Source organism: Otolemur garnettii, unplaced genomic scaffold (genome assembly GCF_000181295.1).
Source record: "Otolemur garnettii isolate 467f Iridium unplaced genomic scaffold, OtoGar3 scaffold00009, whole genome shotgun sequence".
NCBI lineage: Eukaryota > Metazoa > Chordata > Mammalia > Primates > Galagidae > Otolemur > Otolemur garnettii.
This window is the reverse complement of record NW_003852404.1, coordinates 418,018-435,945: the sequence shown is the minus strand read 5'-3', so window position 1 is coordinate 435,945 and position 17,928 is coordinate 418,018. Positions and strand designations below refer to the sequence as shown.

General features: G+C 34.7%; 1 protein-coding gene and 1 pseudogene across 13 annotated transcripts in view; one reads left to right on the top strand and one right to left on the bottom strand.

Moving 5' to 3' along the window:
- KDM6A (lysine demethylase 6A) overlaps positions 1-9,965 on the top strand; it is a 234,202-nt gene extending 224,237 nt beyond the window's left edge. For 7 of the 13 annotated variants that reach the window (XM_023509757.1, XM_023509759.1, XM_023509758.1 and 4 more), the window contains 4 exons: positions 3,708-3,815; positions 4,547-4,673; positions 7,422-7,592; positions 8,711-9,261. In XM_023509757.1, coding sequence (XP_023365525.1) covers positions 3,708-3,815; positions 4,547-4,673; positions 7,422-7,592; positions 8,711-8,740 — 436 coding nt within the window. In that variant the 3' untranslated portion in view covers positions 8,741-9,261. Of the gene's footprint in view, positions 1-3,707; positions 3,816-4,546; positions 4,674-7,421; positions 7,593-8,710 lie in introns of all 13 variants that reach the window. The other 6 variants (XM_023509761.1, XM_012801545.2, XM_012801544.2 and 3 more) reach the window with 2 other exon arrangements.
- A 4,918-nt stretch (positions 9,966-14,883) lies between these two features.
- On the bottom strand, positions 14,884-15,498 carry LOC100966315 (annotated as a pseudogene).
- Between the last annotated feature and the right edge of the window lie 2,430 nt (positions 15,499-17,928).

Genomic DNA, 17,928 nt, shown 5'->3' with positions numbered 1-17,928 from the left:
CCTGGAACTTATTAAAATAGGCTTCTGGGCTCTATTCTTACAGAGTCAAGCCACGGCTCTGTGGGAATAACTTTGGAACTCTTTTTCACAGTGGCATAGTGAATCTTATGATCAGACAAGTTAGAGACGCCCTAGACCTGATTAGATGATCTCTTTTAGAACTAAAAATTTTTTGTTCCCTTTTCTTTCACACATATTGTAAATTTACCTTATCTACATAACAGACATTATATCATAAGTAGAGTTTTAAAATGTAAGTTAACCAAACTGTTATTGATTCACTTTTCCCTTTGATTCTCATTTTTAAATGGATGAGCGACTTTCTGTCACTGTATTTGGGCTAATAATGGAACAGAATTTTTTTCCTAACATTGTGAGTAGATAATGGTAAAGCCATAAGGACCATAGTTAGCATAGATCTTAGTTCTGTAGTCCTGGTGATCTTCTAATACTCCTTTGGGTTTAATATATAAATGTTTTTGATAACATTGACCAAACAAAATCTAAAAATTCTAGAACTCTGCATTCTCATATATTTGCTTCCATGCTTGTTTTTTCCAACTGGGAGTTTAAAGTTTTTAAGATACTCATTTTATCATTGACTGAGACCTTGATTTTCCGCCATGTGGTTGGTTTAAATGAAACTGTTAAGGTGTATTATTTGACATTCAGGTATCCACTGCTGTTCTAAGAGAACATAAACCTGGAGGGACAGATGGCAAGAGAGTTTTTGAGGACTCACATGTTGGGCCACTTTTCCTGCATGGCCCCTCCAGTAAGAAAGACTGGGTTCAGAATAAGGCATACTTTGGTGTTCTTTCATTTGTCATCTACTTCTTACTGGCTGAGATTGTTACCATAAAAAATGTAAAAGTGCCACATGTTTCATCTATCTGCACAGTTACAATTGGGAACTTACTTAGGAGACTAAATCAGGTTGCCACTAGAATGTCATAGTATTCAATATTGTCTTAACTTTGATGTAATCTAGTATTACATTATGGTTTCATTCTTACTATTCTCCTGCTACAGAAACTTCATCATAAGATTAAAATCTTACAAGAACAGTTTTGTTTCTTAAATAATTCTTATACTACCTTCTGATGGCATTCCTTCTATATAGAAAGTGTCTTCCTCCACTTCTCCTTCATATTCATATCTAAATTAATATATTCAAATTCAGAAGTTAGAACTTTTGTAACTTCTGCCTCCCTTCACCTAAAGATACCTTGCCTTTCTTTTAGTATCCATGGCATAATATGTCTGTCATTTGCTGAATAGACTAATGTATTGATTTATAAATATATGTGCATTAATTGCTTGTAAATAAAGCTCTCAATTATTTGTCCTCATATTTTTTTCTCTAGTTCTTTTGTTCTAATATGGCAAGTATCTTTTCATTTTATCCCCCATGTGAAGTCCTTGTCTAAAAGTCCATCCCTCTTTAAGCTTATTTGCAGAACAGGTTTTGGTCAGATTGGATTTTATTGTAAAACCTCAAATATGCCAGGCATTCAATCTTTCTCTTCCTCATGGTTGGTTTTCTTTGATTCCAGAGCTGCCTTTTTCTTTAGTCTGTCATCCAAACAGCTAAAAACAAGGCTTGGATCCTGAAACCATACTTATCCTTAAAAGTCAAAGAATTCCCTGCTTCTCTAGCTGCTGAAATAATTTCTGACCCTGTACCTAAAGTACATTTATGCAAAATAGCATTTTCCATCCTCTGCATTTTTATACCTTTTGCAAATGATTTATTCTTTTGTTTTTAGCAAATTGAATTCTTAATTGTTATGAGATTAACTACCAAAATTCAACAGAACCCTGACTTTGTTTGGCTTTATTTTTTAACTTTACAGTATACTGAGACATTGTCTTTGTATAAAATCAGACTTGAGGGTTAAAGCAGAACAGGTTACTGTTAAGTCTTGAATATGATACCTAAGATACCTTCCCTAAGGTTCTTTCCCTAAATCTCTTTATTTTCTATTTATATTTCCCTGTCCTTCAGTTCATTCCCATCCTTTCTTTAGGACCTGCTCATTGCTGTGGACTCGACAAGAGCCTCTGTCTCTTTTAAATTCTGCTTCTATTCTGCTATCCTTTGAAAAGGAGAAGGAACAGAACATTTTAATGTTAAAGGAAAAAAAAAATAAGGACAGTGAAAGCCCAGTTTTGTTATTCATTGTCAGATAAGATTAATAGAACTGTTAGTTTTCTAAGATTTCAGTATCTCACAAAGTAAAAATTCTAGAGCTATGATTCTAGGACTACTTATGGCTTACTATTTACTCTTAGCAATTCTGATGCTTTGTTATTTGCAAGAAGTAGTATACTGCTTTTTCTAGATGAACCTACCAAAATATCCATGTATTATAAATTACAGTCTAATTATAATTACCAAAATAGTCAGTAACATTGAAAATGGAAGTTTATCTGCTGAGTAAAGAGTGGAATAATACTTGACAAAACCAAGTCTCTGTGTTTGGAAAAAACTATAGTGACTGAGCCCAACATCTCATCTTCACAAGAGAGGATGGGGGAGTGGGTAAAAATAAGACATGAAAGGAGAACAAAAAGGAGAGAGTATAGTGTGAGATAGTGAGGAGAAGCTTGAGATGTCTATTTTTAAAAACCCCTCGCTTAACTATTTAACTAGCTTTATGATAGCAAACAACTTTAGCTTCTCTGAGCCCTTGTTTCGCCATTTTTAAGATAGAGATAACCCTACTACACAGGGTGGTTAAGAAGTGTAATTGGTATAATACATGTAAAATAGCAAATACATGCCCCCTGTCTGGTTCCTTTTAAAAATTTATTTATTTTTATTTCATTGTTTCATTATTTTTATTTGCCCATATGGAAGCACAATTGAGTTTGAAATCTTCCAAAAGTATCAGCAGAGTTGTAGGCATTATTTTCCTATAAAAGTGACCTTATTTTAAAGCCCTACTTGGAAAACTTAGTTAGATCCATGTTTTCAAAGGGAAATTGTATAGGACATGGGGAGGGAAAAAGAAGAACAGCTGCTACTCAAGAGGTGGCTGCTCTTCAATAGTCAAATTATATTCTCTTTCTTTTTGCCATTATCTGAATAGTACCCTGTATACACACACGCATGCACGCACAACTAGCTAGCTATCCTAACTTTGACATGCAACCACAGTCTAAAGCAGCGGTTCTCAGCCTGTGGGTCATAACCCACAGGAACTTTATTAAAGGCTTGTGGCATTAGGAAGGTTGAGAGCCACTGGTCTAAAGCATTAGGGAGGGAGGTGTTCTAAAAGAGTTAAACATGTAAGAATTGCTAAAGCCCAGCTGAAAGTGAAATCCTTTGACTGTGGTACTTAAAGACTTGGTTTACAGCTGTGAAGCTGATATTATTTTACGTTGTTAAATAAGTTAACTGGGTTTACATATGTTTTTTAGTTATTTCATCCTCCCTCCCCTGGGGTTAAAATACATGGGTTCTGATAAATAACAATACTTTAACCTAATAACTTATAAAATAGTAAAGAAATATAAATTGAGACATATTCTTTTATTTTTAATTTTGGTTATTTAGTAATCCTATGTTTATTAAGCACGTAGTGTATGCCGGACACTCTCCTAGGCAATAAGTAGATGAGTAGACAGTATGAATAAAATCAACGTCCTTTTCTTTCTTTCAAGACAATATTCAGTTGCTAAACCTATTTCCTTTTCTTTAGGACATTTTCATTGTCTCCGAATTTTAGAGCTGAAAAGTGCCTTAGTGATCGTCTAGTTCAACCTTTCTGTTCAAATGGAGAACCTGAGCCACTAAGATTCACAGGAGAGTAAGAGAATTTAGCAGACAATTCCAAGTAATGATAGCAAACTATAGGAAAATCAGAAATTGTGAGAATTCACTATGTTGTTAGCATCATAGTAAGTTTAGAAAAGGTATAAATTATAAGGAAAGCTTAATTGTCAATATAAATGGATTATACTATATTATTTTCAAGTTAAAATGAAGAAATAAACACCTTTTTTTCTTCTTCAGTGCTATAGTTAAACTAATTTTGAATCCTGTAGGGACTAAATTCATAAATGTTTTCTGGTTATAGACTTAAGGGTTTCAAAGACAACTATACAGATGATGCTGTAATTTGCCTTCTTGTCTTACTAGAATCATAACAGTACAGATCTGGAATTCAGACCCCTTATTTCAAGGATGAGGAAATTGACTCTCAAAGAGGTTATCTGACTTGCCCAAATAAGAGCCAAAATTAGCAACTCATTATATTCAAGCAGAGGGTCTGTTTTTATATATTTAGACTGTTATATTTTTGATATTCAGAGATCACTTCTTCTCAACTTTAAATGATTTAATATTGTCATCATCAGACCTGCCAAGCATTGCCTTATTTTTGAAATCTGACGGTATCTGAGAAATTAACAAAAGAAAAAATTATGAAATCGTAGACATTAGAACCAAGTCTCTCAGCATTGTTTCTATTTGGTGTATCTTTTATGCTAAAATTCAGTATTCAGTTGCTGGTCACAAACAATTTTTCACCCATAATAGGTATTGTCTTCTGAGAACACTGAAGCAGTGTCAGACATTGAGGGAAGCTCTTATTACTGCAGGAAAAGAGATTATATGGCATGGGCGGACAAAAGAAGAACCGGCTCATTACTGTAGCATTTGTGAAGTAAGTCCTGTTACCCACAGTTGTTTTGTAAAGCCTCTTCACTTTTAGTTTCTCTTTGGATAATTTTATTCATACCTTTAGGTAATGCATTTTGTTGTAATTAACACTGCATCTAGTTATGCTTTTTTTTTTTTTTTGTTACTTAGCTGTTGTACTAAAATTTAATGTGCTGATACAATATTTCACTGTGAATTAACCTTAAAAGTATCTACTACATAGTTATTTTTTTCTGTTAGATCTTTAACAGATGATAATCTCAAGAAGTTTATTCTGAGATTTTAAGCTGGGAACAATCTGGATGTACACAGATGCCAATAACTGGATGTAATTCAGTATAGCTCCAGGCAGATCTTCTCTGATGCAATTAACAATAAATTTGTCAGCCTTCTGTGGCCAAGGCTTGCAAGAGGCCTCACTTGAATGCTATTTGGGGAAGACAAATTATTAACAACTAATCATAATGTGCATGAAACTATGATGAATGTAAAGTTGGATTCACTAATTGTTATGATGATGCTGGTGGGGGGACAACCTGATTTTTACCTTGTAGAGTTTATACCAGTATTAGCATTCAAATCCGTTTTTGAAAGATGGGTATGATTTCAGCAGGCTAAAAAATGATGAAAATTGGAGGTAGTCCCTTATGGGCTATATAGGAAAATGGAACGGTTTCTGAAAAGGGTGAATGTGTTCTAATGTGACTGGGACACAGACTATGCAAATTCTACTCATAAGTCTTAATAGTATGTAGCTTGTAGTGCTTCTTGAATGGTTTTAAAGAATTTGATACTCTGAGGTCATTGAAGCCACAAAAAGGTTATGTTTGAGCAGGCAACTAATATTTGGTAAATGTGTTTCAGAGACAAAAAGTGGTTTAGAGAAGGCAGCGAGAAGTAAGCTATTGCAGTGTCTTAAGCATTATTGTTTTAAAACTAGAACTTGGGCTTGGTGCCAGTGGCTCAAACAGCTAAGGTGCCAGCCATATACACCTGAGCTGGCAGGTTTGAATCCAGCCTGGGCCCGCCAACAACAATGATGGCTGCAATCAAAAAAATAGCCAGGCGTTGTGGCGGGCACCTGTATAGTCCCAGTTACTTGGGAAGTGGAGGCAGGAGAATCACTTGAGCCCAGGAGTTGGAGGTTGCTGTGAGTTGTGATGCCACAGCACTCTACCCAGGGTGACGGCTTGAGGCTCTGTCTCAAAATAAATAAATAAATAAATAAAACTAGAATTTGGCAATGGGAATATTAAAAGAAGGGAAAAAATTAAAAAATACGTAAAGGACTGGGTATGGCGGTTCATGCCTGTAATCCCAGCACATGTTGGGAGGCTAAGGCAGAAATCATTTGAGGCCAGAAGTTCAAGACCAGCCTGGGCAACATAGCAAGACCCAGTCTCTACAAAAAAAAAAGAAAGAAAAAAAGATTAACTAGATGTGGTGGTGCTAAGACCAGGAGTATTGCTTGAGCCCAGCAGTTTCAAGGCTGCAGTGAGCTGTAGTTAACTCCATGGCACTCCAGCCCAGGCAACAGAGCAAGACCCTGTGTCAATCAATCAATCAATCAAAAATAAATAAATAAACTTACAGGATAAAATAAGCCAAACCAGCTCCTTAAACAGCAGAAGGGACAAGTTGAGGAATGCTCACAAAATTTCTAGCTCAAACCATTAGATTCTTGTTGTTCATTGATAATAATAGAAAACATGGTGAACTCTGTGATTTTAATTAACTGTTTAAACAAGACCTGAAATCATGAGAGTTTTATGTCATTGAAGAAATTCAAGGATAAGCCAGAAAACATAGATATTGATAGTTCATTTCAAACCTTGAAATTCTGTAATTCTGACACCAACCTTTATTTAAAATGATTGCTTTTTTAGATAGTGAATCATCTGGCCAAAGTAAGTCATTAGGACAGTGGTTCTCAACCTTCCTAATACTGCGATGTATTTTCATTGTTACAAACGGGTCGTGACCCCCAGGTTGAGAACCGCTGCAATAGGAGATTAGGTAGATTCCAGTTAGGTGTGTTATTCCTTATCCTGACTGAATGTTAGCAAGCTTATCAATCTTTCTATATAAGATGGAGGTATTATTTCTAAAATTATGCTGTGCTTCTAAATACATTTTTGTTCATACTTATACCCCTTAATGTGAGGCTTATAACTTAACACAGTCACTGCAACTTACCTGTCAATTTCTTTATCTGTAAATAATTTCAGTTATATTCATTCTACTAGTGTGTTTTAAGGTTTGGCTAAGCAGTAGGCACTGTGACACATTTTGGTAATGAGAAGATGAGTGTAAAACACAATCTTCATCTTTGAGCAGCTCAGTCTGTGGGGGAAGACAAACATCCATACGTAGTACCTAGAGGACTGTCATGGAGAAGTAAAAGGAAAACAATGATCACTTGTATCTGAATATATGCAGTTTTGGATTTAAAATAAATAGTCTAACCTTCATCAAACTTTTGAATTAGGCTTTGCCTAGTGGTTGTCATGAATGTGTCATTCCCTTATATCATTCTCCTAAATGTGCACTACCACCATGTCTTTGGGTTTGATGTGGAATAAAACTGGTCTACTGAAGATTCTCAAACACAGCCATGTTTTTCTTAGTACCTATTCTTAACCAGACATGACTGTCCACAATTCCATTTAAGTGGAATTCTATGATTATACTAAAGCAATACAATAAATACCACCATCCTTATTAAACACATTTTTTTCCTTGTATAAAACAGGTGGAGGTTTTTGATCTGCTTTTTGTCACTAATGAGAGTAATTCTCGAAAGACCTATATAGTACATTGCCAAGACTGTGCACGAAAAACTAGTGGAAACCTGGAAAATTTTGTGGTGCTAGAACAGTACAAAATGGAGGACCTGATGCAAGTCTATGACCAATTTACATTAGTAAGTGAAATCAACATGTGAGTACATAGTTAGCTGGGTTTGAAGCAGTGGCATTTGCTCTGCCAGCTGATAAATAGAGGAGGTAATGAAATATTTAAATTTTCCTTTGGCTCATTAGATATTGCATGAGGGCATATTCATATTATTCCCCCCTTTACTTTCAAGTATTTAGTTCTATGAAATTGGCATATATAATTTTCACTGTTCCTGGATGAGACCAGTCTAAATAATGCTACAGCAATTACATTTTAAAATCTTTATGTACTTTACCTATAACACTATCATATCTTTTATGTCATTGGATCTCAATTGATAAAATGTGTACATAGGTTATTAGTGCCCACAAAATGAATCAGTAAGTGTGCTTTTAAATTTATTTCTACTTTTAGAGCTAATTGTTAAAAATTTTGTCTTTGCCAGAAATATTAACCTCATGGGAATATTTGATGGAGCATTAACTTCCTAGTACATTATATAATAACCTTATGAAATTCAAGTGTACTTACAAATTGTACACAGTTTTTAACAGCAGATGCTGTTAAGGGGAAACATTTTACCTCCAGCAGAGCGATAGCTTTATGAATAGAAATACAGACATAATTTATTAATTGTTGCTTTCTCCAATACATGTCTCTCACACATTTGTGATCAGAAATTTGACTTTTTGAAATTTAGTTTCTGATATTTTCTTTTGAATGGTCTTTGATATTTCTTGAGGAAGAAAATTATCTGAAATTGGACAAAATATCTTACCTAGGTAAGATAGGTTCTGAAGGCAGTCACTAGTGAAATTGTAATTGATTTGCTAAATTATTTTTTCAAAAGCTCTTTTTTAAAGCAGTCTAAAAAAATGATAAACTTAAGAATGTTCTAAGAGTTTTTTACTACTTAGTGAAGTAATACATAGGATTATAGATACAGAGGAGGGTAATGGTTTTGGACTCCTAGGGAGATAACAAGGGGGGAGATCATATGTCTGTGTTATGTAGTGGCTGTTGAACTTTCTTGAGAACTATTTCCCCTAATTTCATAAGCAGACTGTATGTTTGTAGCCATTAGCTAGAGAACGCTATTAACAATTTGTATATAAAAATAATCTACATTACTTTTATTTTCAGGCTCCTCCGTTACCTTCCGCCTCATCTTGATATTGTTTCATGGATGTTAAATGAGACCTTTTCTGCTATTCAGGAAGTACCCAGTTCTGCACCACTGGTTTTTGTAGCTATCTCATAAGGCTGCTGGCTGAAAACTGTGTCTATGCAACCTTCCAAGAGCGGAGTGTCAACCAACTGGTTGGGGGAGAATACTGCTCCTACTCCAGGACTGTCACAAAGCTGATCAGCTTTTCGTCAGAAAAAAATAATAATTTCCATGTTTTGTATATATCTGACAAAACTGGCAACATCATACAGACTACTGACTTGAAGACAACCTCTTTTATATTTCTCTATTTCTGGGCTGATGAATTTATTTTCATCTATCTTTTCCCCTTCAGAATTTTCCTTGGAAAAAAATACTAGCCTAACTGGTCATTTCTTTGTAAAGTAGTTAGCAATTTTAAGTCTTTTCTTTGTTCAACTTTTTTTTAATGTGAAAAGTTAGGTAAAAAACTTTTTTACTGCTTTTATGTTTTTCTGTCTTGTTTTGAAACCATAATGGTTACACTTTTGGTTCCTAAATAAAACATTAAAAAAATTAACAGCCAAGTCACAAAGATAATGGATTGCACATAGACTAAGGAATAAACTTCAGATTTGTGATTTTTGTTTCTAATCTTGATGTAAATTTACACTATTTATAAATACATATTTATTGCTTGAAAATATTTGTGAATGGAATGCTGTTATTTTTTCCAGATTTACCTGCCATTGAAATTTTAAGGAGTTCTGTAATTTCAAACACTACTCCTATTACATTTTCTATGTGTAAATAAAACTGCTTAGCATTGTACAGAAACTTTTATTAAAATTGTTTAATGTTTAAAGAGTTTTCTATTGTTTGAGTTTTAAAAAGACTTTATGTACAGTGCCCAGTTTTTGTTCATTTTTCAAATCTGATTATATATATTTTATATATACTTATGTATGTATATATAATATATATAGAAATCTGGATATATATGTATAAAGATTTAGAACTTAAATTTTTCTCGTTTTAAGTTTCACATCTATGGTAGATTTTTGAGGTGTCTACTGTAAAGTATTGCTTACAAAAGTATGATTATTTTTAAAGAAATATATATGGTATGTATCTTCAAGACCTAAAATGTCAGACTGGTTTATTGTTAAGTTGCAATTACAGCAATGACAGACCAATAAACAGTTGCCGCCAAAAAAGTAGTATAAAAGTAGAAAACAAATAATGATTGAACTTAAGATTTTAAAGGGAATGTTATATGGGCTTGATAACTCCTATACCTCATCACTTAGTACCATTTTATGTGGAAAAAGAGATTTAGGATGAAGGGCTATATTTTAGAATGCAAATAAATTAAGAGACTTATTTTTTATTGTTAGGCAATTTTGACATCTCACACTTTTCTGCTTATATGACATGATTGGGAGAGGGAATGCTGCAAATTCCATACCACTAGTATAATATAGCAAACTATATTAGCATTCACAAATCACTGCTAATTAGTGATAGTATTTTATTTTATAATAATGGCACCTTGCATCCGTACCTCCATTTTCTGAAGCATTTAGCACATATTCTCATTTTATTGTATTCTTCCTAGAAATTGTCCAGGAAGCATTCGTGAAAAGACAGAGAATGCTACAAACCAAGTTTTATATGTATGATTTAAGGGAATCTGTTATATCTGGTAAAATGCTGTGTTGATTGCATTAATCGAGTACTCTTTCAGATAGTTTTAAGTATGTTGACGTAGAAACAGTTTGAAAGCTGAAAGCATGGGAGATGTTTTATTCAATTAGCTAATAATTTGCTAAATACTGAATACTAGAAGCAATCATCTCTTATTTATAATTTCAAGAGGAAAGAATTTCAAATATGTTTTAGTTATGGAGCAAGAGTTCTTATCTAAGTGCTGCTCAGGATGTTTAACCAGTAATATTTTTAAGTGGTTTTCTTATAAAATCTCTATCCTGAGGTCATTAAGAATAAAAGAAGTCAAGAAAAACATTTTTGTAAACAAGAATTGCAAGCCAATTATGAAGAAGCAAAGATTGTAAGAATGCTAAAGCTATGCCTAAATGTCTTAAGCTGTTGTAGTTTATTTTACTGACACAGTGTCTTACTTTCAATGGGTTTAAGATAGTTTATTGCCAAGATTAATATGTGATATTTCAGAGAAATTTAGTATAATTCATTCATTTGGATTATATATCAACAATAATACTGGTTTAGGAGCTTAGTCTTTAAGAAGATGATAGAAATCAAACACATGAACGTTACTCTGAAGTATGTTTAGATGAGCGAAATCCTATGTAAATTGCTGTCTTTTCATCAGTTTTTTTTTTTTAACTTGTTTGTATAGGCATGTCCCATTAAGGCACACTCTATCCAAGTGACTTAATGAAACAAGTGTGTATCATACACATTGGTTAGAGAAAGAAGCTAATCACAAAATACCTAAAAGTAGGTGTTGATCCAGAAAGTAGGAGTTGAGTCATGTTTTTTTCTTGTCTCAAATAGGAACTCTTTACCATCAGTATAGCAGTTGAACTTGATTTACCTATTAATTTAAATCAGTAAGAAAATTCTGGCTTTGGCTCATTGAAAAAATCTATGTCACTTTTCCAAAGTAGTAAATTGAGAATTAGGACTTTCAAAATACTAGCAATTGGTCAACTGAAATAAAGATCACATAACATTATGAGTTCAATGTAAATGAAATGTCTGCTTCTCAGAGGGAACCTATTAATGAAATTTTTAAGTTACTGTCATGGATTTTCATTCAATCAACACTTATTTAACATCTCCTAAGAGTTGAATGTGAGTAATATGTGATTCCTTCTACCTCCATACACCTAAGATGGAAGATTTATGTAAATACATGCAAAACCTAGAGGAGGTAACAAGAAGGGTGAGTAGTATTGGGCCTTGCATTTTGGCAGGGGTTACGTTATCATACCTTACAGAGCAGGATTAAGTCTACAGACTCATTAGATGTCTTCCAGATGGGTGAGTGTGCTTCTAAGCAAAATAGGAGATACAGAAGAAGCTTTGTAGGGTATCTAATTTATTTTTAAAAGTAGCAGTTGGATATGCTGGTCTGGAATTAGGAGTGGCCTGGATCAGAATCCTTTATCAGTCGCCTGGTGCTTAAAGCCAATAAGATCATACAGAAAATGTCTTACCAAGTGAGGAGAGAAGTGGACCAAATATCTTCTAAGAAACATCAGCACATAAAAAGGCAGATAGGCTGCAAAGGAGAAGAAAGCTTAAAGGAAAAAAAAAAATACATGCAGATTCCTTTGGATTGCAGTAAAGTTGGTGATGTTCACAAGAGCTCCTTCAGTGAGTGTGAAAACCTGATTGCTATGGATGGGAAAAGATATTGAATTTGAGAGTGAAGGACGAGTTAGGTCTTTCCAGGCGCCCCAGATAGAAAATATGTTGGTCTTTGGTAATTGCACCAATTTTAAACCTTGCGTAGCACTGTCCTGTCCTAGAAGGCTTTTACACAGTTATCATTTTATGTATATATACCTTGAAGGAATCGTGATGTTTTGCTTTTGAGAGAAGACATAATTTTTCATTTTTCAATTGAACAGGGAAATAAGAATGGTGTTTTTTTAGTGTGGCCTAACGATACCTACCATTTACCAAAAACTTGTACAAAGCATAATGCTAAGTATTCAATATACATTCTTCTATTTAATCTTCACAATGACTGTCTGAGTTAAATACTGTTTTATCTCCATCTTTAGATAAATAAACTGAGGCAAAGAGAGATGTAATGTGCCAAGATTTCATGGTTATTAATCACTGAAGACAGAACTCCAACTCTAGTATTCCGACTCCAGAGGAAGTGCTGTTCTACCTCCCACTGTAAAGAAACAGGAATTGATGAATGCTTACTCCACATTCCTATTTACAAGAAACTTTTCATTTTGAATATTTCTTAAATGAGATCGAAATGTCTTTAAACTTGATAAACCTATAGTTACCAGATCTTTTATAGTCCAAGTCCAACCTTTTGAGGTTGAAAAGGGGCACTATTAATTCATCTGGGCAACAGCCATAAAATGAGACTATCCTGGGCACTCTGGGATGTGTGGCACAGAGTTAAAGTTATCTTCAGAAGAAACATTTGGGGAGTGGTATTTACCTCCTCCCAACATCATATTCATAGATTTTTGCACTTTCAGAATGGAAAGGGCTCATAAGATTAGGTGCAGTAGGTTGAAACAGATGGGAATTAATCGGGATAAAGATGCATTAGATGCATCGGGATGAAGATGTATTAGAAAGTGGAAATAATAGAGGAAGGGAAATTTCTGTTAAGTCTTAGAGGCATGTATTGAGTTTTTCTCATTCTAAAATCAATGATATGAGAAGAAAATGGGTCAATAAAATATTCTTAATGTAAAGGTTATTAATATACATTTTACTAAACTCTTGGTCTAACTACCATTTACCAATCTAGTTTAAGATGGAAATCCGATTCCATATTCAAAGTATGATTTTAAAGTGTCAATTTGAAAAAAAAAATTTTGTTTTTCCAGAGTCTTTAAGCCATTCAGTGTCATGTAATTTACTTCCAAGTGATTAAACATGTTTTAATATGAACCAACAGAAAGATTACTAATGAACACAAGGACTAGCCTACTGTATTATTTAAAATGATTATAATGGCCAGGCATGGTGGCTTATGCCTATAATTCTAGCACTCTGGGAGGCTGAGGTGGGCAGACTGCCTGATCAAGAGCAAAAAATTCTGTCTACTAAAAATAGAAAAATTTGCCGGACATCGTAGCTTAGGAAGCTGTGGCAAAAGGATCACTTAAGACCAGGAGCAGGAGTTTAAGGTTGCTGTGAGCTAGGCTGATGCCAGGCAACTTTAGCATAGGCAACAGAGTGGGACTCTGTCTCAAAAGTAAATAAAAGTAAAATAATTATAACTGTCCTGTGTAATGACTTTGAATAGATTCAAGGTATGAGAGATACAAAGCAATACTCTAAACCATACTGACTTTCAAAAATGCCCAGACAGAATATCTGTTAAAGAGAAGGGAGAAAAAAGAAAGTGAATACACTAATTCCATAGGCTTATATAGTTAGTTGTAGTTAAATATTAACTTTGGCTCACTACTTTGTGTGGCAGAGTGAAACTAGATAATGTTATTTTTAGAAAAACTAGGTATGTGTTTTAAATGCCTTTGTCTTTTGCTGAATGTACTTGGATGCAACTTTTTTAATACTATTTTTTTTATTTCAGTTTATTTAAGGGTACAAACAACCAGATCACAATATTTGAATTTGTTAGGTAGAGTCCCTCTTGCAGCTGTGAAGTTAGGCCATACATCTCTTCTACCTTGTGCCCTTTAAGTGGGAGCACACCTATCCTTCCTTTCCTCCCCTCTCTCATTCCTCCTCCCCCCAACATGAATGCAATTTTAAGTTTTTCTCCTATATGGATGTGTGTTAGATTCTTTTTTATTTTTTCTTGGCCGGGGCTGGGTTTGAACCCACCACCTCCGGCCTATGGGGCTAGCGCCCTACCCTTTTGAGCCACAGATGCTGCCCTGTGTGCTAGATTCTTTACCAGCTTTATAATAAAATTGAGTACTTTAAAATTGAGTTGAATCTTTTCTTTTTCCTTCTTGTGATACTTTACCAAGAAGAATGTTTTTCAGTTCCATCTAGGTTAATACAAAAGATATAAAGTCACCATCTTTTCGGCTGAATATGTATACCACAGTATGTTAATCCATTACTGAATTGATGGGCATTTAGGTTGTTTCCACATCCTGAGCTGCAATAAACAATCTAGTTCAAATGTTCTTATGATAAAATGATTTTTTTCTTCTGGGTAGATGCCTAGAAGTGGGATTGCTGGGACAAATGAAAGGTTTAATTTGAGTTCTTCGAGAAATCTCCTTACTTCTTTACAAAGAGGCTGTATTAGTTTTGCAGCCCCACCAACATCCTTCTCTCTCCACATGTGTGCCAACATCTGCGACTCTGGGGCTTTGTGATGTGGGCTTTTCTAATTGGGGTTAAGTGATATCTCAGGGTGTTTTTCATTTTTTTGAAAGCCTATTTTATTTCAAAAAAAAGAAAAGAAAAGAAAAGAAAAAGGTGGGCTCTGGGAATAAGGTTAGTCCATTCAGGCCTTCAGTGTCCTGGTGGTAATTTTGTCTTTCTCAATGATGCGGATAATGAATCCCATACCTCACACTGCATCCTGGTCCACAATATTCAGCATGGCTTGGGAGATGGTTTCAAACAGGTATTCTGGATCCATGTTGGGCTCCCAGAGGGACTCATGAATCCTGGGTATTTGTTCAGTGCAGGTGCCACTGACAACAAAGTCATCAGTCACCATGGTGCAGCTGATGAGGTCTAGAGAGCAAATGAAGGGTTTAAAGGTCTTTGGGTCCAACCCAGCAATGACTGGCTCAGTGTAGCAGGGACCAAACCATTTCTCATACAAGAGATTGGCCATCATACTCATCGGGATATAAGGTTTGATCTGCCGACCTTTCTTCAACTCCGTACAGGTTCAGCCGGAACTTGAGGCACTGGGTAACTTTCTGGATATCAGTGGTGAGCCTGGCCAGACTAAGGTACAGTCACCCATGGGAAAGATCTTCTGGAAGTCTGTGGTCACCATCTGGGCTTGGATTCTAAAGCGCCTGTTTGCAGCAATGGCCACACAGTTCTTCCCCTTCATGGCCATGATGATCCCTCCATTATAGGACATAATAGACATTTTTGTGGTGTATGAGGACCCTCGATCTCTGGTGCAGCTCCAGTCCTCAGGGTGATTTTGATTTGCATTTTTCTGATGATTCAGGACAATGAGCATTTTTTCCTACGTTTGTTAGCCATTTCTTTTGTCTGTCTGCCTCAGGGAAGGTTCTGTTCATATCTCTTGCCCGGTGATAGATGGGATTGTTTGCTCTTTTTTGTTGATTAATTTGACTTCTCTGTAGATCCTAATTACTAAGCCTTTGGCAGAATTGTTTCATGCAAATATCTTTTCCCATTCTGAAGTTTGTCTGTTGTCTTTAATTGTTGTGTCCTTAGCTGTGCAGAAGCTTTTCAGTTTAATTAAGTCCCATTTGTTTATTTTTGTTGTTGCAATTACCACTGAAATCTTCATAAAATAATTCCCCAGGTCAACATCCTCAGGAGTTTTACCCCAACTTTCTTCTAGGATTTTTATCATTTCGTGTCTTAGATTTAAATCTTTTATCCATTTTGAGTCAATTTTTGTAAGTGGTGAAAGGTGCGGGTCCAATTTTAGTCTTTTACATATGGTTATCAGGAAATATATCTCAAGAAATATAGTAACATCTCAGGGTATCAAATCAATGTCCACAAATTAGTAACCTTAGTATACACTAATAGCCAAGTTGAGATGCTAATAAAAGTTATAATTCCTTTCACAGTAGCTTCAAAGAAAATGAAATACCTAGGAATATACCTAACAAAAGAAGTGAAGGACCTCCACGAAGAAAGTTATGAAACCTTAAGCAAAGAAATAGCAGAAGACATTAACAAATGGAAGAACATACTGTGTTCTTGGCTGGGAAAAATCAACATGGATGCAACTTTTGAGATGACTACAGATGGAGAGGAATCTTTGTCTAATAAACAGAAACAGATCTATGACCTCCTGTCAACAAGATTTTCTGGGCTGAAGTACTGAAAGCATTTGGGGGGCAAATGCAAAACTATATGAGGTACTGATGCATCAGACATTTCAGGGGAAAAAAGCCCTACCAAATATTTGAAAATACAACTGTGTACAAAACCTAGACAGTTTAAAAATATTGGTGAGCCTGCAAATTATCCCATCAAAAATCTAAATCAAATGGGAGTTGAATCAGAATTTCTCTGTAGGTCTCTCCATTTCCTCCAGAAAAAAATCAGTCTGCTTAGTTTCATGAATAAGGGCCCATTGAAGAGCTGTGTGTAAACAAGCAGTATGGAATCTGCTAGATCACCTGTAAAGGCCAAGCAATATTAGCACTCTGAAACTTGCTTTTACACTTCTCCCTCTGTCTAGCTCCCTCCCTCTGATTTGTTTTTGCCTTGTCCTTTTTATTCCCTCTTCCTTCCCAATTCAATTCAGTTATTCCCATTAAATAATCATGACATAATGTAGTATCTAAATTTTTGTTGAAGTTTTTCATCATAATTTTTATAAACATTGTATTGTAATATGACATGAAGTGCACAGACTAGAAGTACAGCTTGATGAATTATTACGAAGTTAACACCCACATTAACCACCAGACATCCCCCTTGTTCATTCTCCCTGTTACTTATACCCTCCCCAAAGTTAACTCCCACCCTGGCCTCTAATGCAAATTACTTTCAACCTTTTGAACTTCTGCCTTCTTACATATTTGCTTTCTCTTTCACATTTTATAGAGAGACACATTTTTATTTATTATTGTGGAACCATTTAAAAGTTAGTTGCAGACTTTATGATGCTTTGCCCCTAAATATTCAACATGCATTTTATAAAAATACAAAATCTAAATATAATAATAATAAAGTACAAAATCTAAAAAATGCTGTTACGTAGCTAAGAATAATTCCCATATCATCTAATACCCAATTCCTCGATTGTCCCCCAAAGTGTCTTTTTGTTTGGCTTTCTTTATAGAGCCAAGATCTAATTAAGATCGATGCATTAAAAAAAAAAAGAATTGATGCATTGTATTTTGTTTTTATTTCTGGTTAGTCTCTACTCCACTGTCCCTGTTTCCTTGTTTTTAATGACATTGATTTAAGAGTCCAGGATATTGTCTTTTACAGACTGTTCATGCATTCTGTATTGATTGATTCCTTAAGGTATCATTTAACTTAGGAAATGCTTAACATCAATGATGCTGGATACCTGATAGTGTGTCCCAGTTGGAGACACGTGGTCAGATTGTCTCGCTGTTTGTGGTGCTGTTTGATCTTTTGGTTAAGGCAGTGACTACCAGATATTCCACCATAAATGTACGTTTTTCATTTCCTGAGTAAGTACTTTATGGGGGTGATTTTTTGGCATCATGCATATCTTATTCTCAACTTTTTACTTAATATTTTAACTCATTTATCATTTTTTAATTGGGAGTTGAAAATGCTAATTTTCTAATTCTATTTTTCTGGCTGTTAGCAGGTACTCTAAAGAAGAGTA